The following is a 22,030-nucleotide window of genomic DNA, read 5'->3' as shown; positions in this document are numbered from 1 at the left end:
CCAATGTCCCCTTTTGGAGAAGGTCAGCATGCAGCCCCTCTTGCTTGACGTGTTGGGGCGCAGGCTGTGGCAGCGCCTGCTCGGATCAGGACAGGCGTGAACAGCAATGTGTGCTCACCACCATGGGTTACGTTAGCTCTGTGGAAAAAGCTGCAAGCAGCTTTGGTGTGTATCCTGAGCTCTGAATAGCAAAACTTTTTGTTTAGTTTCAGTGGGAGGTATATTTCTGCTAACAAACCTGTCATAACCAACCCAGACTAATAAACATTACTGTTTTTTTTTTCTCTTTCTTACACATAGCTGTCCCTGGACCTCTATCACACTGAGGATGATATCTACAAGCTCTCGCTGGTGCTGGAACCAAGGAACTCCAAATCTGTAGGTCATCTGTTACTGCATTTTGACATATTGCTTATTTTGTCTGCATGCAGCTGATTACACTTTTAAATGACAGTTAATGTGTTTCCTTATTCGTATTCACATAAAGCGTTTTAGTGTTTGTGTGTGCTTGTGCACAGTCACTATTTAAAGGTTTTAGTATATACTGGGAGAAGTAAATAGTGAAACGTGCCAGAATTCATTATTAATTTTCAACAAAATCTCTTCAAGTCATGGAAAACAAGTTCTGCTTTATGTGAAGATACCCTTTGTAAGTTTATATTAATTATCTATTGCCTGACCATTACTTCATTTTCTGGATGCTGGTGCAGTTATTTAAAATAACACTGAGTCCAAAGATTTGTTTTAGGTAAGCCACAATGTTTGCTGTAGTGTTTTAAACTGTTTGCTTATATAGAATTGGCTGTATCTTGGGCTCTCAAGCAATCTTTAAACACCTCTAGATAGATATTACTTTTTTTGTTAGTATGTGCAACTAAAGATAATGCTGCATTGATGCATTTTTCGTTACGCTTTGCAAGACTGAGGGTGCAGATAAGTCTCCTAATTAATGGTTGAATTTCATTTAAAACATTACTCTCTCTTCTGCTGCCAAAGTCTGGGGATTGCTCTTCCCTCTGAGCACTTCATCAGTGCGTTAATGTCCTTATTACCTGCCATATCCAGCGTGTGATTCTTTCAGCCCTCAAGCTGTGCCCTCTCAAGTCTGACACCAGCAGAAACTAAGGGTGGCTGGAAATGCTTAGCAGGGTGTGAGGGCAGAGTCCAGGAGTTTGAGGTGATTCATTGCAGTGCTTTATACGTTTTTGGAGTATTTTTAAAAGCAAACAAGGAAGAAGAAGAACTTAATTCCCAAGTATAGTGCTTTTCTGAGTTTTAAGATAGTTTATCACACTTGGAGGCCAGTTTGAGGACTATATGTGTGCGCTTTTAGTGGTGGATGGTTAGCAATAGTAGGGAAACTATTGAATTTCCATAGTCAACACAAACCCAGTTTGAACACCTGGAATTTCATTACTGAGTCTCCAGTCCTTGGTGGATGCGATTTGACCATAACAGTTCCCATTTATCACAGTCATTCTGGCTCCCTCTTGCTCCCATTACTGCCAGCAAAGCTGAATTGTTACAGCTCTGTGTTGTGGAAGGACCAATGGGCAGCTGCCGTAAATGAGGGAAATTATCAGGTTGCTGCTTTGATCTCCAGCCTGAGCTTTAAGAGGGACAAAAGCGATATAAACAGTGCTGTGAACTTTAGCAGTACCCAGCAATTGTGGGAGACTTCTGCCTGACGATCAATGAATAACCAGTGACATTGAGCCGCTGCAGCACCCTGACAGGTAGAAAGCTGCAGCTGAATCGACAGAAGCCGGACTATTTGAAGCATACGTCTCTTTGATGGAGCGCCAAAGCACACAAGATATTTTAGAGGGGAAAGAATCTGTAGAGCTTTTGTACATGGAAAAAATTTGTCGCAGGCGACATGACAGCGTAGTTATATCATTCCAACTGCTCCTTGATTTATTGTTGTACGGGTACAACTCCTGTGCAGGTGCACTGCAGAGGAAGTGCCTCAGGCCGCTGCAGTTGTTTTTGAGGCAAAAGTGGAGGTGATCTGTTAGCATATGAGCCTGCTGTCAACTGGGACTTGAGCAAGACTGTCATTCTGCTAAACTGGGAAGAGACCCTTCAGTCAGTGTAGCAGCCTAAAGAAAACCTGAAGACCAACCGCCAGTTGCAGCATAGCATCTCCCTGACAAGCTGTCCTGCTGTTCCCTGCTCCTTAGTGATCTTCTTGTTGGGGGATTTTACTAGTACAGCTGTTGGCTAGCATACAGCTTTGCCTGATGCAGTTATGCCACTGAAGACATGCTTACATAGGATTTTTGCTGCTGAGTAGAATTTATTTCAGTGCCAAAATACGCAGATGTTTGCATTGGTGTGAAAATGCTTTTTAAATCTATGACACCATTATCCCTGTGCTGACGAAACAGACAGGAGATAAAGGCTGAATCACAAACAGCATGACCAGATACAGTGTTTCTGAATGTTCAATAAATTCAGCTGGGTAGTCTCTGGACACTGGTTAGTACCTTTCCTCATAGCGTGAATTTGAAACACATAAATAAAATTATGATCGTTCATATGAGTCTATGAGTGAAATAAGAGGAACCAACATTTCCCTTTCACTAGTAGCCAGTAACATGAAGTTTTCCCTACAACTTGTCAAAAAACATAAAAATTGAGTGAGGCTTCAAATTAAATAGCCCAGACAAAAAGAGGAATGCTCCAGTGGCTTCAGTCTCTTTCCGCCATTGTGCACATAGACCATCGGGAGGTAAAAAGCTCTCTGTGAGGACTTGGTAGTCTAGCACCTCTCTGACACTTTGATACTGATACTTTGACTCCCTTTAAGAATTTCTTAAGAGAAGAAACACGTCAAATTTCTTCTCTGACCACAGAGAACATCACAATAATGACATGTTATCATGTAACATGATGTCTTTAAAAGGCTGTTGCATTTCTGCATATTTTTAGAGCAAAAAACATTGCCAGCATGTTGGTCCATCACTGTGTGGTGTCATTAAGTTTAGGATTAAAAAATTCTGTAAGTGCTTTTGGCACATAGAGCTGGATGTCCAGGTTCACTGCATTTCCTTTTGGAATTGAATTCTGTGGATATAGGGATTTTTTTCTTCCTTAAACTTACCTGTGCAGGTTTGTATGATGAGTCAGGAGCCATTGAGGAACTGATAAAATCTGTTCTGACAACTGAATAAGGAAAAGCCAAATAAGTAAAGCAGCTCTTTTTTTCCCCTACCAAACATGGTAGACTATGACCTTGTGACCATTTTTCATCTCACTGTCAAAGTCTACAATACCTTTGTTATACACAATAATAACTGTAACATTTTTAAATGGCTTAATGATCTGGCTCTTAACTCACACCAATTAACAGGGAGACAGATGGGACCCAGATTTCTTGCTCATCAGCTAATCGTTAGCCTTCTGAGGTTGTGGGTCATCTCCCTTCTGATACAAACCATGCTGAATTTTTTATGCTTGACACTCCTTCACCTGCTGGATGTCCAGTGGTAGATGCAGAAGGCCAGTACGCCTTGCAGCATTTGTCATGCTGCCTGGTGGTGTTTGAAGCTTTACCTGAAACTGTGTTCAGGTTTGTCCTATATTTTCCACTTGAACAAACTGAGCTGCATGCCAGAGCTTCTCCCAAAGTACCATGGTGGTGTGGAGGGAGTCAGGCTGCGTGCTCTGTGCACCAAGTGAGCTGTCAGCTACCATTTCATGAGGACCAAGTGGTTTTCAAAATAAAATAGTCCGGCTGTTGTTATCTGGAGAGCAAGTCGAAGGTTAGTGGCCTTTCTGCTCAGGCTGTCGAAATGAATTAAGCTGTGCGTCCTGGCACATCTTGGCTGGAAACTGGTGGGATTGCTGAGCTCAATTCAGCTCCCGCTTCTGCATCCTGCCCTCTTCTTGCTGCTGCACAGAGCAAGAGCATTAACTTATTCAGGCCGCCACAGTCCAGTCCCTCACATGGCTCCTGGACATGGTCCCAGTGGCAGGGAGTTGGGGCCAGCCCGTGTTGTGATGGCAAGTTCCTCAGGAGCTGTATCGGGAAGGAGAAAAGCGGGATTCTGGGCTTAGCGATTTCTGATGCCCACTGTGTCCAGAGACTCTCCTTCCTTTCCTCTTCGTCTCGTTGCTGTTGAGCCCTCTGGAGATGGCAGCGAGGAAGTTCTGCCTGGTTTTGCTTCCAAGCTCTCTGGGCACTGCTGCTGCTGGTGTAGCTGAGAGGTGCCATGGAGAGTCCAACTGAAGCTATTAGCGGAGTAGTTTGTGGTTGTAGCTCTGACACAGAGCTGCTTTTAATAGGAAATTTAACTTTGTAATTCAGACTTGAAAATCTTTGTGTTCTGATCCATCTCTCAGCAGCCTACCTCCCCAACAACCCCTAACAAGCCAGTAGTGCCACTGGAGTGGGCATCTGGAGTGGTACCGAAACCTGACCCTACAGTCATTAACAAGCACATAAGAAAGCTGGTGGACGTAAGTATTTTGATTATATTGGCTGAAGAGAACAATAGCTTTGACATTGTCATCACTGTAATTAATTTCAATATAATCACTATAATTAATCAATATAATCATCACTATAATTAACTTTAAAGACATTGCTACAGTTGGGATGAATTTCAGACATCCAAGAACAAATTTGAGCTTTTACTGATACTTTCAGAAATTTTTATTTTATTCCTGCAATCAGTGATGGGATTAGTAACCAGGTTTTAGGATGCACGGACGTAAACTTTCAGGAGCATCCAAAGCCTGTCTCCTGTTCCATAGGTTTGGTTAGCAAATATAAATTGAAAGGGCAATGCTGAGTTTTCACAGCTGTAGTCACCCAGTTTATGTCTGGTAACAGACAGGTGGAAACAAAAATACTTAGAAATAAGGAGTCATGCATTAACAGGGACAGAGAAGGTTTCTGGAAACCCTCCCCTGTATCGAGTGGTGCACTGTGCCGATTTGCAGGCAAAAGACAGGTTTCTTGGCATTGTATGTTAGTGCCTGGTGGCCAAGCTCTCCAAAGGCCATGGATCAAGTCTACTGCTCAAGACGGTATACCAGAAACGGATTAGGAGCTGATTATCCAGCATTCCAAGGTTAAAACAATATTCCTGTTCTCTAATGAGCCACCTGAGAGAAAGCAAATGCTGATTAGCAAATTCCCCATTGGTGGTTGCTTTTCCAAGAGTGACGATGCTGCCTGCAGCCCGCTGCGGGCGGGAGGTGCTGTGTCTGCCCTCGGGTAGCTCCCGGCTGGGCAGACACATGTGAAGGCTGCTGCCGTGTTCAGAGCCTTCTCGTGCACCCATGGGGGTCAATGGGAGTTTTGCAGTTTATGAGGTACGTTAACACCACAGGCTAACTCTCATTGCACTTTGGTGACTAAACTTTAAAGTGGAGCTGAATCAGAATGGCCTGCACATTTTTTTTTTCTTGACTTATTTCTACGCTAGTGCAGCCTCTTGGCCTGTTTCTGGTTTTCAGCTTGCTTTGCTTTGACTGTCCAGAGCATATTATGTATGGTAAAGATAGCACTGTCTTGGTATCACTTCAAAAATCTGGGCATAAGGTCATGGGAAACTATAGCTGGGATCTTCCAGCTTCAGTATGGAAGGCGACATATTAGGTAATGCAAACAAAACCAAACGCTCCCAGGTTCCTTTGGAGGGACTGAGCCCTGCTGTGTTGATGTGTAAGGAAGGGACTTTTAGTGATGTGAGCAGCGTGCAGAGGAACCAGGAATGTGTTGTAGATAATGAAGCAAGATTTCCTTCTGCTTTTTACAAATCAATAACTAAGCCTGGGAGGAACTATTAAATTCTGACCTTGTCTGTGTTACAGATCATTAATGGGGGTTATGTCGTTAAGATAATTTAAACAAAGTCTTCAGTTCTCTCACTCAGACTTCAAATACGTCTTGTGGTTTATGTTTTGTACATGCTCTTTTTAAAAAACACTTTCATTTTTCTCTTAATGTGGGTTGCCAGAACTGCACATGCTGTTCCTGTATTGCTTTTGTCGGTGCCATATGTGTTGAGAAAAATCACTCCACATCCAAATCTCCCTTTGATAGCTTGTTTAAATAGGAAGTCTGTTGCAATTCCTTAATCTTTCCAGAATGTGCTGGGTGGGGGATTGTTCTTGTTTCTTGGGGGGGGGGGGGGGGGGGGAGATGTGGTCCCCCATTCCATAATTTTGGCCTTTTTCGGGACATATGATCTTGAGATTGACAGCATTAGGACATGGTTTGGGGCCGCTATGGATACAGTTTACCAAGAGGCTCATACCACTCTGTACGACTGTCTTGGTTTTGCCAGTCTTTGTCATTTACTAGCTGCTTTGAGTTGTGCTTTAATGCATTGGTTTTATTACTAAAAGTGTTGAATAGTACTCGGGGTTGCGTATTGATTCTTTCTTGATGATGTATTTTTGAGGTCTGCCAATCATCAGTTACAGGTCATTTGATACATGGCTTCATCATGTTCTCATTACAGTAAGGACAATGCAAACACCTTTCAGAGGTCTCAATATATTAAATTCTTGTCTTTGCCAACCAAATCTTAATCTAATGAGAGAGTTTGTGCTTTGATATGTGTCTTTCACATAGTTGTGTTGACTTTAACATGTATGTTTTTACCATTAGCGTCACATGTAGCTTTAATGGCCCTTACACATCTCTGCAATCAGTAAGAGAGAAGATAGTAATTTCTTAGCAGCTAAGGAGGGCTTCCATCACTTTATGCAAACTTTTATATTTGATCCCATGTCTGTTTTTATTTAGTGCTAAGCTGGGGTAGGTTGATGGAAGGGAATGGTTGTTAGACGCAAAGTGCTCGTGATCTGGATGTCAAAGTATTTGTAAACAAATCAGATTGAAACGGTGCTATGGCAGAGCAGAGGTGACCAGTGAAAAGAGAAGTGAAGATAAAAACATCTGAAATACTCGTGGGAAAGCTGCTCTTGCGTTGTTTTTGTTTTATTTCTTTTTTTGTGATTAAAAAGCATACTTAATGAAGCAAAGGGAATATGTCACACAGGGCGGAATTTTAGTGGCAATTCCAATAAAGAAGAAAAATAAAGTAAGAATAATTACGTCGGAAGACATGTGGAGGCCCATCACTAGATAAATACTGGGGTTGAGTTTTCGTTAAAAATTAGCCCCTTTTTCCCCTACTGTCCAATGAATATGCATATTGAAGTACCAAGTAGAAATGAAAGGAATAAAACAAGGCAGCAGAGCATCTGATTAGTAATGTTGAACATTAATTTGCTTGTAATTATAAGGTTGAAGAGCTGGTATAGATTCAGGATAGACTGGATATTAGGACAATAATTTCCTTTTTTTTCCCCAGTCTGTCTTTAGGAACTATGATCATGACCACGATGGCTATATTTCTCAGGAAGACTTTGAAAGTATAGCTGCCAACTTCCCCTTTTTGGATTCTTTCTGTGTGCTGGACAAAGACCAGTAAGTCTGGAGATTTCTTTGTGGGTTTTTTTCTTTCTCTCAATTTAAAAACTCATGAAAACCAAATATCAAAGAAACAGCATCTCCCAAGCTTCTTGTAACTCCTCACTTAAGCAACTGAAGATCACCGAAGACTGAATTCTGTTCTCATTTAACTTCTTATGTTGTAGTTGGTCCTATAAGACCACCCAAGTCGGAGTCCTGCTTTACCTGGTACTTTAAAGATCTTTTTATGTAATAGCTTAAAGAGGAATTCCTGCTGGGACTGAGTCAAAACCCTAGAGTACAATCAGATTACAGTGGAGATGCTGTACCCAGACCAGGCACGAGAATGAAGAAACAAATAAGTTGCGTACGGGACAGGGGAAATGAGTGTATGTAGCAGAGCGAGGGCAACGAATATCCTAGAAAGTATACATAATAAATAATTCCTAGCCAGTTGGGCTTGATAATTCTTGTTGTCCAGATTCTCTTGGGCTGTCAAGGCTGGTGGTCAGCCGCGGGCGTAACCATCTGTGCGAGCAGTAAGTCAAGATTCTTCACTTGATGGCTCTGATAGCGTGAACAGGTGAGAAAACAGGGTCCATGCTGTAAGTTCAGTGTTGGCTGTTTAATGAAGGGTTAGAACCACAAAGGCTCTAAGGGTTTTTTTCCTGCCAGGACTGTTGCAGCTCTTTCAAAGAATGTGCTTTGTGTGCTGTGTCCTTTTTGCAATGAGAAAATCCTGAATTGTTCAGTGCCATGAGCAGTGGCAGATCTACTCCGCTTCTTTTTCCCTCACAGAGATGGTCTTATAAGCAAAGAAGAAATGATGGCTTACTTTCTGAGAGCTAAATCACAGTTCCAGTGTAAAATGGGACCAGGATTTATTCATAACTTTCAGGAGATGACCTATCTTAAACCAACTTTCTGTGAGCACTGTGCAGGATTTGTAAGTATGTTTTTAATAATGGTATATCTTAAACTCAGTTTTTTACCCTTAATGTCAACAGGGTGAAACTGGCTCCCTGCATTGCTAAAGTCTCTTGGCCAAATATCTCATTGCATTCAGAAGCACAAAACATTTACTCATGTTATAGCTGTGCTATCCAGTTTTGTTTTAGTGGTGCCTGAAGACTGGCATTTGTAAGAATTACTGGGGGGGGGGGGGGGGAAGAATAAAATTACGTTAGCTAAAGGATATTAGAAACTATATGAATGGCTTTACTTGATTTATCTTAAGTTCTTTAATTTGGCTTGATTTCCCATGTAAACAAGCTAAAGGGAAAATGGGTGTCTGGAACAGAGGATGTAGATGAAGCAAAAGCCGTTCTTTCTCAGGAAATTGCACATGGCAACATAGCTATGTTCTTAATTCTCTGAATGGCTGTAACAGCCTTATTCCTTTCTCTATTGAATTAAGAGATCTTCTAATTTGGTCAAGAAATCAAAAGTGCTGCCAGCAGTTCTGTACAACAAGAATTTTTTAAATTTATTGGTAGGGGTTTTTTTAATTTGCTTTTTCTCTCAGTCGTAAGTTACCAGATGCCACTTATTACAGTGCTCTGTACATTGCTGGGAAATGATTAGTTTTGGGAACATTTGTGTTGCTTGTAAACCTCCTCCAACTTCCCACTTCAAACCAAGTGTAGTAAAGAAAAAGGAATTACTATGATTTAAAAGTTGCTTTAATGCACACACCCCGCTGAAATCAAATGTCCACACTTAGACAGCTAAAGCAATTGGGGCAGAGGGCCATGTCCTCTGCTCACATGTGGCCCACGTACAGGGTGTAAACTCAGATCGTCATCCCTGCTCTCCAGCGGAGATCTGCCTCCTCCTATCGGCAGCAAAATCTCCAGCTTGTACTACGTGGACTTTTCCACTAAATAATATATCTTCATGGTTGAAAGTAACAATAACAGCACTGCTAAGTGCAAAAACGTGCCTCCTTTCAGACCAGCTCTGGTGTTCTGGCTCTTGTCCGTGTTCCCATCTTCCGCTCGCTGCTTCTGCGATGTGTCGTGTCGGTCTTGTTCAGATGCTCGTGGTCCCTATCGCAACTGCTGATCAAGGCCATGGGGAAGAAGGAATTCCGCCTATTTCCGCTAGAACTGCAAAAACCTCGGAGGTGACATGGTCGATGCTGATTCAGGAGCATGCTCGTGGGCTCTTGAGCTGACGGCTCCAGCAGCCCGACGGGGCAGGGCCAGTCACTGGCCCCAGCCTATAGTTTGAGGCTGCCTGCAGCCTCGGGAAGACGTCATTGCGTTTGTGACACTCAGTTCATGTTTGGAAGGCTTCCGTAGCAAAGCAAAGCCCGAGGACTGCCCTGCAATGTCCTCTCCACCAGATATTTTTCTCCTGCATCAGTTTGCTAATTGGCCATTGTTGGATTTTTCATGTCTCCCTGATTACACCCAGTGCAGGAATACAAATGAGTAAGGGGTTGTACAGGAAATGGAAATAAGGTCATTTTTCCTGTCAACTCGCTCGAGTCATTGTCATTGTCCTCTGGATGAGTTGGGCTGATAGGACAGAAACCAACTACAAAATATGCCGCATATTTGTTCTGCATTTCAGCGCTGCCCATCCACGGGTGAAAACCTGATTTCAAACTGATGCACTGATTCAGTCAAAATAATGTGCACTGACAGTGCAGGAGGATGAATTGACATGACAGCGCAATGCATGCAGTATTCAGTAAAATATCTGTGATTAAAACGATACGAACTTTAAAGGTCAAGCTAAAACCTAATGCCATTAAGCAGCATGCAATTGATATGCCCATGACCAGTCACGGTTCCCTCCCACAGCTTGAGTTGCGCCGCCTGGCAGGGTGGGCAACCAGCCATCCTGCCGAGCTTTATAATCCGAGTTTGCGCAGATCCTTTTACCTTGCAGATGTCACAAGGCAGCTTTGCAGCAAAGCTGTGTTAGAGAGATTCAAAGCTTTAGGTCAGAATTCATGACACGGCACTTCAGCTAGGCTGTCGCTGCTGCGTGTAACTGCAACAGTGGTGCCGAATTGAGTAGGAGGAAGGTAAAGAGCTAAGAAGGTGAGGAGAAAGCTCTTCAGTGAGAACAGATTAGAGCTTAAATGAAAGACACAACAATCCATGTCTCTTACAGTGATCCTGGCAAAGAGACCTGGGGAAAAAAAGTCATTGCTTCTCTTCCAAAAGGGGCTGAGGGACTCCACTGTCGCGGCCTGACCACAGCAACTGCGTTCACTGCATATGTACAGTGTTAGCAAGAAAAGAGCAAGCAGCAGGCTTTCTATGGATGCTTCTTCCACCATTGTCCCTTCTGTTCTTTTATTCAGTCTTCTTCCACCTTGCCTAATCTATTTTGCTTTCTCCCAGCCCCCATTTTTCCTTGCAAATTCTTTTGTGCAGTGTATGGGATTTTATCCCCCAGAATCTTCCTGTTCTGTTTATTTTACTCTTTCCTTTGTATTCTGAATGTTCTCCAGCTCTTCCTTTTGAACATTTCTTTGATGAAGATAGTCATCCCTGCACACTGTGCACGGATTCTTATAAATACGGTGAGGAGCCACGTGCAGTTTCAACTCCCTGGATGTGCTCACCCTCCCTGGTAATGTTTCAAATGAGTTCAGGATAAACAAACACTGGAGTCACTGATTTTTTTTCCTTTAATGCTAGAGCTAGAAAAACTGCCTCTCAGAGTGAAAATGCTTGTTTTTATAATGCCATGGCTGCAGATACAGTGCTTCTGAATGTATAGATAACAATTTGCTAGGGAAATTTTCCTACTTCCAAGCAATCCTGCTCGTGTTGCAGTGAAAACTTCCCAAAAGTGGGACCACACACACTGTCTCCTGGATGTTTAACATTTGGTTGTTAAGTACATCAACAAGGACAGCTTCTGGGAAGAGGCAAAGGTGGAGTTTAGTGGTTTTTCTGCCTGTTTCAGTCTTTAACCTTTTGTTAATGGAAAAAGTCAGATGGACAAATCAGATTGCTATGGCTAGGTGTGCTAGTATGGGAACCAAGAACCTAATTTTTACCCCCCCAGTGGTGTTTTCTGCTGCTGTGTTTGAATGACATGGGTCATTCATGTGTCTGGAGAAGGGATGTACACTGGAAAATCCCCTGCAGATAACATTAAGCATGCCTAGTAGCAGAATGTCCTCTGCTGGTTTCAGTAAGCTTGATACGTTGGCAATTTTTCACTTCTCCCTGGAAACAAATGTCATCGGTGTCTCTTCTTCTATGGTAGTCCCACTGTAAGTAGGAGAAATAAGAGGGAAGCCACACAAGTCTTATCACAATTAGAGAGGGAGGTCTGCCTAACAGGAAGGGTGTTAAGAGCAGTTGTATCCTGTTTGTGCTTTTGTAGCCATTGGTACTTCCTCATTGTGACCTTGTTTTCCTTCCAGCTTTCTTTTCTGATTCCTTGACGTTCTTTTGTCTTTCTTTGCAGCTCTGGGGTATAATCAAACAAGGCTACAAATGCAAAGGTAAATAAATATTGCATGGATTTTTCAAGCTATGGGTGGGTTTCAGCACAAGAAGGTTGACTGTATTTTTTACTGGAATGACATCTGTTTGTCCAGATTTTGCTTACTTGGTACTGTCAGTGAACAGTGACCGCTGGTACGCTATGAAGTCTCACTGTGTTAGGCGACATAGCGCCCGGCAGGAACACACAGATTCTGTGAGCTAACGGTCCAAAGCAGCCACTGACTCCATGAGGTGTTACTTTCTACCGGCAAAGACCTTACATCTTGCAAAACCAAGCGTCCTCATCCTAACACTGAGATATCCCGAAGTATATCTCCTGAGACTTGGGGGTCAGGAAAAAGGTCTGCTGGCAATGCTGTCTGTCATGTACGTCCGCGTGCCTGTAGTGAGGCCTAACTGGTCTGGCAATGCAATAGTGGCTGAGCTAGAAATAGAGAAATATTTAATTCGTAGACTGTCCAGCAGATCTCATTGCAAGATCTTCTGCAGACATTCGATTAAAAAAAAAATAAAAATAAATAACCCCTAGAGCTCTTACAGCCCTCTGTGTTGTTTTCATAAAATGTTTAATTTCTTATGCAGAACTTGCACCATGCTGAGCAGGTCAGCCCGAGAATGACGCTGCAGTGGTCCTCATTGGCTTTAAATTCCTGGACCTATTTATTTCTCAAGCAGCCCAGCTCTGGCTGAAGGTCACTGCTGATTTTCACAGTTGTAGTTTCATCTCAGTTATTCACAAGGGAACATTCATGCTGGAGCTTCATAGTTGTATTTATAGACACTCTTTTCCCTTAGTCTTACACTGGCTCCCAGTAGAAGGGTGAAGAATTGGCAGGATTGTTTTTTTAGAATACACCGTATTCCCGTCTCTCTCCACCTATGAACATCTCTGCCTCAGGGGAGAATGTCCATGGCTAAACCAATGTATGTAATGCAGCTATTCCTGATTACTGGAAAAGGGCTAGGTGCAGTCTATACTTTTACTGGTAGGATGAGGGAAGGAAGAGAGGGTTTTGCCACAGCAGCCCTGTAAACTCAACTTGAGAGCTGAAAGCTGAGCTCCGTCCTGCATCATTGCTTGTAACTGTGGCTCAGTGGAGAGAGAGAGCAAAAGTGGTTCTGTAGAGTCAAAATTATGAGCAACGAAGCATGAGAGTAAGAGAGCAGAGCTGCTCGCTCAGATCTTAAGGTGGTCAACAAGTGTAATTAGTGCCTGCCCTTTGTGGCAACAGCTACGAGCTGTTCCGTATGCCAGCATCGCTAGAGTGCTGCACCATTATGGATGATTTCTGCCTTTGAGCAGAGAGCTGGCAGCTTCTGTTTTGAACCTCTAATGCTGTGCTAGCAGGGAGAGGGAGGGATTTCATCTGTTCAGGTCTGCTGCTTACCCCAGCACTGTGGATAAAGCTAGACTGTGTGGTCTACAAGTGATGAAAGAGGTTCCCCACTGCCAGGAGAGATCATTATGGTATTTGGGGTGGGGGCGGTTACATTTAGGGCAGACAAAACCACAGCTGGGCAGGTACTTCTGTATTAGTCATATGAACAAGGTGATGGGAGAAACCAGAATTCCCACCCATCACGCTAGAGCTGCTGCTCTGAGCAGAACTGTTCTTTTAGCAAAGAGTTATAAACAACGCTTTGGCAACAGCTCACCTAGAACAAAATGTTTGGTCATGGATCAACAACAGACAAACAAGGGAGACGGAAATTTTCAAACAAGGGCAAGGGACACAGAGGAGAGAGAGACCCTGTGTTTGGGTCACACATCCTCCACCTTTTGACCCTTACTTGCAGAAGAGATCCGTACTGCAGTCACGCTTCAGAGCAGTGTACCTAGCTATGAGTGTATCTGCAGTGATGCAAAGCCCAGCAGAGGCTGGGTGTGCAGACACTCAGCCAGTTTCATCCAGGTGGATGATACACGTCCACAGAGCTTGCTCTGTGCTGCTGTTCCTTGCTGAGCTACCTAGATGAGTTTTAACCTACAGTGGTCCACACTGACCTCCAGATGTCCTTCCAAAGGCTCAGAGTATGGCCTCTCCAATGTCTTCTGACCAAGTATGTTTACCATAATGGGCCCTGCTGGGTCAAATAAAAAAACGCAACCGAACAAACAAAACCCAACTCTCTTTTCTGGAGACTCCTGCAGTGGAGCAGAGGCTTTATGCATGGCATACACAGTATCATACCAGAAATTCCATATCTCTTCCTTAAAACTAACTTCTGATGAAAATGTCATCCCCCTCTTCCCTTCTGCTGCCAGATTTCTATTAATGCCTGCCGTGGAAATGATCCATTTTCTTGTAATGCTTTTCACACCAAATGATCCATTGCTGTAACTCCCTTCACACCTTCTGTCAAAGTATTTGTTCCTTCAAAGTCCCTCCTTGTATCTGTCTACTACTAGCCCTGGAGGATTACCAGACAGTTGTGGCTTTCCATTTGGTGACTTGACAATTCCTTTCTTTACAGATTGTGGTGCCAACTGTCATAAGCAATGCAGAGACCTGCTTGTGCTGGCATGCAGGAAATTTTCCAGAGGAACCTCAGTAGGCAGCAACCACGGCTCTCTGCCTAGCAGTCCGTCTCTGCCTCCAGGTAAGAGCACTTTTGTTCCTGTTTTAAACCATTTCTGGAATCCTCCCTATCAGCGCATATCCTTGCTGCCATTTTTAATTTTTCCTTTGTATCAGCACAGAGAGCAGCACATGTACTTTCCACTGTACCGTGGCTTGCGGTCAGTGCTGGGATCACAACATCCCTTTCTGTATCCATGGCCTTAGCCTCCTGCCTGAGGCTCCCTATCCTCTATACTGGCACCCCTGTCCCAGCTGAAAATAAATAAAATTATAATTAAGGAAATTGTACTTCTCATAAGCCACTTAGGGACAGGGGCTGGAAGGCATAGGGCACAATTCTACTCTGCCTTATCCCCTGAGCGTGCAGGTGGAAGGAGGAGGAGATGTGTGCACACAAGACCAGAATCAGTTTCCAAGCAGCATATGGATATTGCTAATTATACCACCGCTTCATATAGAGGGCTACCTGCCCCCCCCCCCGCCCCGCCCCGCCCCAAGCTTAAGTTATCTTTTTGTGCAGATCTGGAAGTAGAATATTTAAAATAAGCAATTCCACCCTGTCTTTCAGTCCAAGATGAAGTATTTGAATTTCCCAGTGTTGCTGCGGAACACCAGGACCTGGACGGCAGAGCTATCACCCTTGTCACCGGCTCTTCGCGGAAGATTTCGGTGCGGCTGCAGAGGGCGACCACCAGCCAAGCAACACAGACAGAACCACTGTGGCATGAGCCGGGCTGGAATGATTCAGGTTCCCATACTTTCCCCAAAATGAAGTCCAAGTTCCATGGCAAAGCTGGGAAGAACAAAGGCTTTGCAAAATGGGAGAACGAAAAACCCAACGTGCAGGCTGACATAGAGATAGAAGCCGAGACCCCACAGCACGTACAGGATCACAACGGAATAGAAACCCTCCCAGAAACACAAGAATCCGAGGTGAGTTGTAGAAGAAGCCAAGACAGTTAAAAATCTGCTAGAGGCTGAGTTCTCATAAGGTTATTTTATGAACTTCAGGATGTTTTTTCAGTCAAATTTGGCATTGCTTCTTGCAGAAGAGTTGCTTTCAGAAGAATACCAAATCGTCCATAGCTACCTATTTTCTACACTGCAGTGTGCATTTACCATGACACTCTAACTGGGGGTTTGGCTCTTGGTGTCAGCATGTGCTTTTGGGAGTTGGGCACTTTTCTTTTTGAAAATCATTAAAATAGCCTGGTGGATACCTGACCAAATTCTGTGCTGTTGCACCCTTGCACTGCACAGTTCAGGGCTCCATGTTAAATTCACAAGAAGGAGCATTCTGAAAATTATACAAGTCCAGGCTAGGGCAGAATATTGATCCGATTTCTGTTGCTGTCACCCGTAAACTTTCTTCTTCCAAAGCCTGATGCTTTTGTTGACCATCTTTACTAGCATGTAAGTGCCTATTTTATTTTGGTTACAGGATAGCTGATTGCTCACCCTGAAGCACAGAAAAATGAAGATGACAACTGTAACACAGTAAGCATTGATGGACCATCACAGACCACGTTTGGCGATGAGAAGCTTTCCTGTATCTCATACTTTTACGTTCAACCGTTGCCCTGTTTTCTTAGCTGAAAGGTGTTATAAAGCACTATTTATTTTCTCACAAGTAAGCCATTTGGATGAACATTGCACGGACACAGCAGAATGGATCTCTGCGCTCGGTGTTTTCTCTTGTATGACTTTTGTGGAAACTTCCTCTACATGCCAGTGAGGATATATTTGGCCTCCTTTAAATATACTGCATCATTTCGGTGTGTCTGCCAGCAACAACAATGGTGAGGACAGAAGCCAAGCATCTAATTTTGTTCAATAACACTCCTTTTCCAGAGGCTCATAATGATCTTTTAAGGAAAGAAGTAGGTGTGTACGTTGATTAAATCTCAAACAAAAACCTTTCACAAAGTCCTCTATGCTGAAATTCTTTGCACACCTGGGGTTTTGAATTTTGACCGTGTTTACATTGCTACGGTGAGCGTATTGGTGTTCAGCAGAGTGATACCAGTTCCCAGACTGGGGTTCCTTCAAATAGGCAGCACGTGGCTGACACTGAAGGAATTCCAAGACACTATGCGCATGTCTGCTTACACTGCAATGGAGAGGCGTCCTCTCTGCCAGCACCGATGATGGTAAAATTAGCATGTAATAAACACCTTAGTTTTAAGTGTGTGTATGTATGTGGTATGTTTTTCTCTGGTTAGCAGCCTGCGCACGTTAAGACTAAACGTACTGAAAAGCACCCTCCAAACGAGCAGTTTGCTAATGTAGGATATAGCACCTGAACCTGTCGCAGCCTGAGAAGCAGGTTTGAGCTGGCGTTTCTCAGAAGCATTAAGTTACTTAAGGAGCACGGCCCTCCTCTGGAAAAAGAGAAAAACAAAACAGCACAAAGCTCAAACCTGAAAGGCACGTTCGAAGTTGGCATACATGTATTATTCTTACCCCATCTCCCAACAAAAGTAGGTGTGTATAGGGGGGGTGCGCACTCTGAATCAAAGCAACCCCATTATAAGATTTCCTACAAAACTCAAGTTATCGCACCCTTCACCAAGCTGTAAGCCCTCAAGACCAGCGAGTACTTTCATAGACTTCCCTAACCAAAACTGACAGCTGTACTCCTCTGTGGTAATTTGACTGTAACCTGCACTGTGACTACATGATGCCTGCTCAGGTCTGCATCTTGAATCCTGCAGGTTTCCTTTGTTTTCCAGCACACCTAGTAATGATGGTAAATCTGGGGAGAGAAAAAAAACCAACATGCTCTTACTGTTTTAAACTCAGAAAAATAAGCAGTGCGGGGAGCACTGATTTCCAAGCTAGGATGAGGGCCAGAAGCATCCTTCACTCCTACTGCTGTGGGCAGTAAGAAGAGGCATTAGTAAAAATACAGTCTTTATTTCCTGTGGAGGGTCAGGTGACAGGTCACAACAGGCTGACCGCACAGCTACCGTTACAGCGTACGGCTTGCACACAATGAAAATGATGTGGTAGAGAATTTGAATAGAGAAATTTGGTTATGATCCAGGCTGCTGACGGACCTGTTGAGATAAGCCTTTTAACGCTTCATAAATGAAACGTTCACGTCCAGCTTCATTCTTAACATCACACAGGAGTTTTAAACAGCGCTTAATCTGTAGACCTCAGCCCATTTCTTGCAGGCTTCTAAAAGTTAGTCATAACTCTTGCTCTGAAAGGTACCTGCTTTCCTACTTCTATCAGGCCCACAAACCATGTCTGCCTTGATTTCATTGCTGGATGAGAATTTTTCTTGTACGTAATCTTATCTTTTCACTTACCTACTCCTCAAGATACTTAAAAGCTTCTTGCCTAAACTATTTAAAAGGGTAGGTGCTCTGTGTTCTTCAGAAGGAGGCCTTCTCAAGGACACTTTTTTTCTGTGTATACTGTCATCAAGGCATAGACTCACATTTAAGCAAGAAAAGTGATGTCTTCTACAGAAGCAGCTCCCACTTTCTGAGCGACCATTGTACTAGCAATTAGACATCTTAAGTTTCAACCTACTGCAGAGATTTCATCAATACATCTCTTGCAAGCCTGGTAGCTTTGGTCAGTTGGGTGCTTCCCTCAGCAGCAGTTGCAGATCAAGCATAGATGCAGCCTCACACAGCTGATCCTTCTAAGGAAATTATTGCAGAGTCCACAGAGAAGGACTCATGATTGGTGAAAGTTTCAAGCACCTGCTCCTGCTGGAAAGCCTTTGCCTTAGGCATTTCAAGAAGGCGAACACTGAGAGTGTGTCGCTAGCCGTAAGTGTTCATGACCACTTGAAAAAGAGACACTGGGTAGAAATACAGCCTTTTTTTTTTTCACCCCCTTGCCCCCCAAAAGGAATAGACACATCATAGACACTGTAATAGTTTAAAAAAAAAAAAAAAAGTATTATCAGGCTGTTTGCAGCAGAGCATTGATCTTCTAGGCCTGAATACATGCAATTAAAAAAAATCCTTTTCTCTCCTTACTTGAAGTTGAGATCTATTTCTGAACAGGGGCAAGACTTTTCCTCACCTCACAAAAACAATTTTAGCTTCCCAGTGTGGGCAAAGCAACAAAGAATTTCTTCTTCACCTCCCCTGACTTGACTCAACAAGAGGCAAAATGCATCAGCCATCACAGTTCCTGTCTGAGCTCTGTGCCTCTGCGCGTCTTGGTGAAATCCTGCCTGCTAGAAACAGAGCAATTCCGGAAGAGTGTCCAGGAGAAAAATTATTATGTCAAGAGCACTGGATTAATGAAGCAGCTAAAGTGAGATACAATCCCAAATGATGCTGGATACTTCAACCACATCCATTCTTCCCTGCCACAGGATCTTTTAAGAAACTGGGGGGGAGGAGGAGGTGTTGTTTAAAAAAAAAATAAAAATCCAAACAAACAAAGAAGCCCCACAGAGTGGAAGGAAGGAAGGAAGATTATGGCAAACCTGATTTACAGCCTGATCTGCAAATGCCAAAGAATACAAGCAACAAGAGTAGGTGAAAAACGCAAGCGCTTGGATAGACCCGGTAAGAGATGATTTGGCTGTTTAAGCCAAACCCTTTAGGACCTTCTGTGCTTGTGTAAAACTTCTGCAAAGCCTTGTGTTGCAAACAAAGGAGCTTCAGCCTTGCTGTCAACTTTATGGAGTAGCCCTGAGTGCTATGCAAGGGGACATCTGTCTCTCTCGGAGTGAAATGCAAAACCAGGTTTTAAATACAGCGCTCTCCTGTCCTCTAGATCTTGCCCTCCTCTGCCCCCCTAGTCTTACACAGCTTTTGGGCTTTAAAAGAATAATCCCAGCTTTACAAAGAAACATCTTCCTAGACCGAAGCTATCTTCTCAGAGGCACCTTCCTCAGGCAGGTGAAGTCTCAGAGAGGGGAGGTGGGGGGAAAAGTAACATGCTTGCTGACCAGAGCTAGTCTGAAGCATGGATTTTCCCCAGCTGGGAATGGTGAGCCATTTTCCTTTCAATACAGAAGATAAAAAGCTGATCTGCAGAGCAAGTTTAGGGGCAGATGCTGCCTAAAATTTTACATTTTCCAAAGTGCAGTGGACTGGCTGCTGTCACCTCTGTGGACTGTTACTCACAGACTCCTCTGTGGAAGCCCAAGTGAAAGCATGCTCACGGGGTCTTCCTCACGGGGAGCCTGGAAGCCTTTGCCTGAGACAGCCTGAGCAGCCATAGGAGGGTCCTTACAGCCCGGGACGCTCATTCCAGAAGCTTTAGGTGCCTGTATGAGAAATAGCATCGTGTGAAGGATCCTGGACACAGGCGGGAAAAGAAACCCAAAAAAGAGAGAACAAATAACAGACAGATGGGGAGTAAGCGTGGGAAGAAGCATACTAAGAGAGCTCTCCCTCTCTACGTGACACCAAGAATGGAAGGGGATCCCAATAGAAACCGAGCAGAGGGGGAAGGAAGGAAGGAAAGAGATCTGAATGTAGATTTTGTAGAGACACAAGAGGCAGAAGAAACAAGGGCTTGTTGTTTCATGATCATCGTAGCCAAAAGAAAAAAAAAAAAAATCTAACCAAGGTTTGCTTCATTCAGCATCAGCCTGCTAACTGATGGGCCTCTGTACAGCACAGAAAATAGCTCCAAGTACTTCTCAAGAGAGTCTTGTCAACGGAGTTGGCCCAGACAGGGACATTGGAGAAATAGATGTAATTTTGGAACAAGTTTTTGAGTTATCAGCACTGATCTGAACTGAATTTTCAAAATAAGCACTGCAGCCAACAGGCTAAACTCATTGGAAAAATCTGCCCTGAACTCTAAATTGCTGTTTACAGCTGCTGACAATCTGGTCCTAGGAGACAGAAAAGCCATCAGCAGAGGGCTACCGCTGGGACAGTATGAAATTTAGCCAAAAAGTCTGCTTTTTCCACGAGTTAAGCTAATGCCGGAAAGTTTAAAGAGTCCTTATCACCTTTATCTCTGCTTCATGTGTGAAAACGAGTTATGACCTTCCACCTGCCCACAGCACAGGCAGACTCCCTCTTTCTTTGGTTTTACAATAGTGTTTTCCTACTTTTTGTACTTGTTTTTCTCTCCTCTGTTGTGGGAAAGACCCACGTGGACAAGAGGGGAAATTACTGGACAATAAAGGGGAAACAATGACACTGACAGCACTCAGAGCTGTAAAAAGCACAAAGTAAACACAAAGAAAAAATATTTTTTCCCTTTCTACCCTTGTTTGTTAAGCCATTAGAAGTGCAACTTATTTTCGGCCAAAGAGGGGAGAAGGCAATGTTTACAGCTGGTAACAGCACTTGCTTTTTCAGTTTGTGTCCCTTTGAAAAGGCATAACCTGAAACAAACAAGCACACGAGTATTTTGAGAGCCTGCACAGGGGAAACAAGTTCATATCCACCTTGCTGTGCTGCTCTCTGATCACAACAGTGGCGTGACTCTAACCAAAGGCTATGCTAGGCCAATCAAGCAAGCTTGCAGTTTAGCATTAGCCAGCTTGTTTGGGACTGCTAAATCATCCTGAACACCTGAAAAACGCATACATACTTCTGTAGCATCCCTGCTGTCCAAGGAAAATCAGAAGCTCAGAGAAGAAGCCTGACAGTCTTTATCAGCAACAACAGCGAGACTCTCTAGCACAGTCCTAAATCTGGCAGAAGTAAGAATAAATCATGTGTGACGACCAGACAGTTGAGGGCTTTTGTGTACTGGTCTTCATTAACCTAACAGGGAGCTGAATTAACTTCTAGTACTCTAAGAACCCACACGAGCCTTTTGGACACCCAAAAAAAAGTCACCAGATCTTAGTGAGACTCCTCTTACTCCCCCCTCAACTCTTCCCACTTCAGCACAGCTTAATTTTCATTTCCCAGGTGCACAACCCATTACGGGGAATACTCTTATGCCACAGGACTTTTCAAGCCTGAGCCACTTCTCATAACTGTCTACTGACATGAATCTTGCTTCCCTTCTTCCCAGTTCTACCTTAGGTACTTGACTGGTGTCTAGTTTCTAATCAGGCCAGAGGTTGGTTGAGGCATTTACCACTTTCATTAATTCAGATGCAAATAGTTTAGTGGAGACACATAGTCAAAGGCCCCACCACCTTAAAGCAGGTTACCCACCCGCTCTGGCTGAGAAGTCTAAGCCGTAGCTAGAGGAGCCCCTCTGGGGGTCACCAGCTGTAATGGCACATCACCATAAATCACACTTCAGAAGTCTGGCTAGAGAAGTAGAAGAATCTCATCAAGCAAGCTAGGGATTACCAGCCAACACCAGTCCTAAAGATGACAAACCGCTCAGGGAACAGCTACAAGCAAAAAAGCTTCCTGGGGTGAAAGCCACATGGCGAAACCTCAGTTTGACACCCTTTCCCTTGCTGTGTTAGTTTTGCACACAGAAAGGAATACATTTTTAGACCTGCAAGGAAAACTCAGCTGTGACCACAGCGCATACAGATCACGGTATTCTGTCACGTACTAATGTGCCTGATATGGGAAGCCCATGTCCCGCTCCCCCTTGTTATTTTACTGCTCAATGAC

The 22,030-nt window shown here is 43.7% G+C and overlaps 1 protein-coding gene across 1 annotated transcript in view; it reads left to right on the top strand.

Annotated features, from left to right (window-relative positions):
- RASGRP3 (RAS guanyl releasing protein 3) overlaps positions 1-16,686 on the top strand; it is a 63,885-nt gene extending 47,199 nt beyond the window's left edge. The window contains exons 11-18 of the mRNA XM_063328791.1: positions 301-378; positions 4,348-4,464; positions 7,338-7,453; positions 8,237-8,384; positions 11,879-11,915; positions 14,395-14,520; positions 15,070-15,434; positions 15,943-16,686. Coding sequence (XP_063184861.1) covers positions 301-378; positions 4,348-4,464; positions 7,338-7,453; positions 8,237-8,384; positions 11,879-11,915; positions 14,395-14,520; positions 15,070-15,434; positions 15,943-15,951 — 996 coding nt within the window. The 3' untranslated portion in view covers positions 15,952-16,686. The remainder of the gene's footprint in view (positions 1-300; positions 379-4,347; positions 4,465-7,337; positions 7,454-8,236; positions 8,385-11,878; positions 11,916-14,394; positions 14,521-15,069; positions 15,435-15,942) is intronic.
- The last annotated feature ends 5,344 nt before the right edge of the window (positions 16,687-22,030 follow it).

The sequence above is a fragment of the Chroicocephalus ridibundus genome, chromosome 3 (assembly GCF_963924245.1).
Source record: "Chroicocephalus ridibundus chromosome 3, bChrRid1.1, whole genome shotgun sequence".
Taxonomy (NCBI): Eukaryota; Metazoa; Chordata; class Aves; order Charadriiformes; family Laridae; genus Chroicocephalus; species Chroicocephalus ridibundus.
Note: the sequence above shows the minus strand (reverse complement) of the source record. Positions and strands in the feature narration are given on the sequence as shown.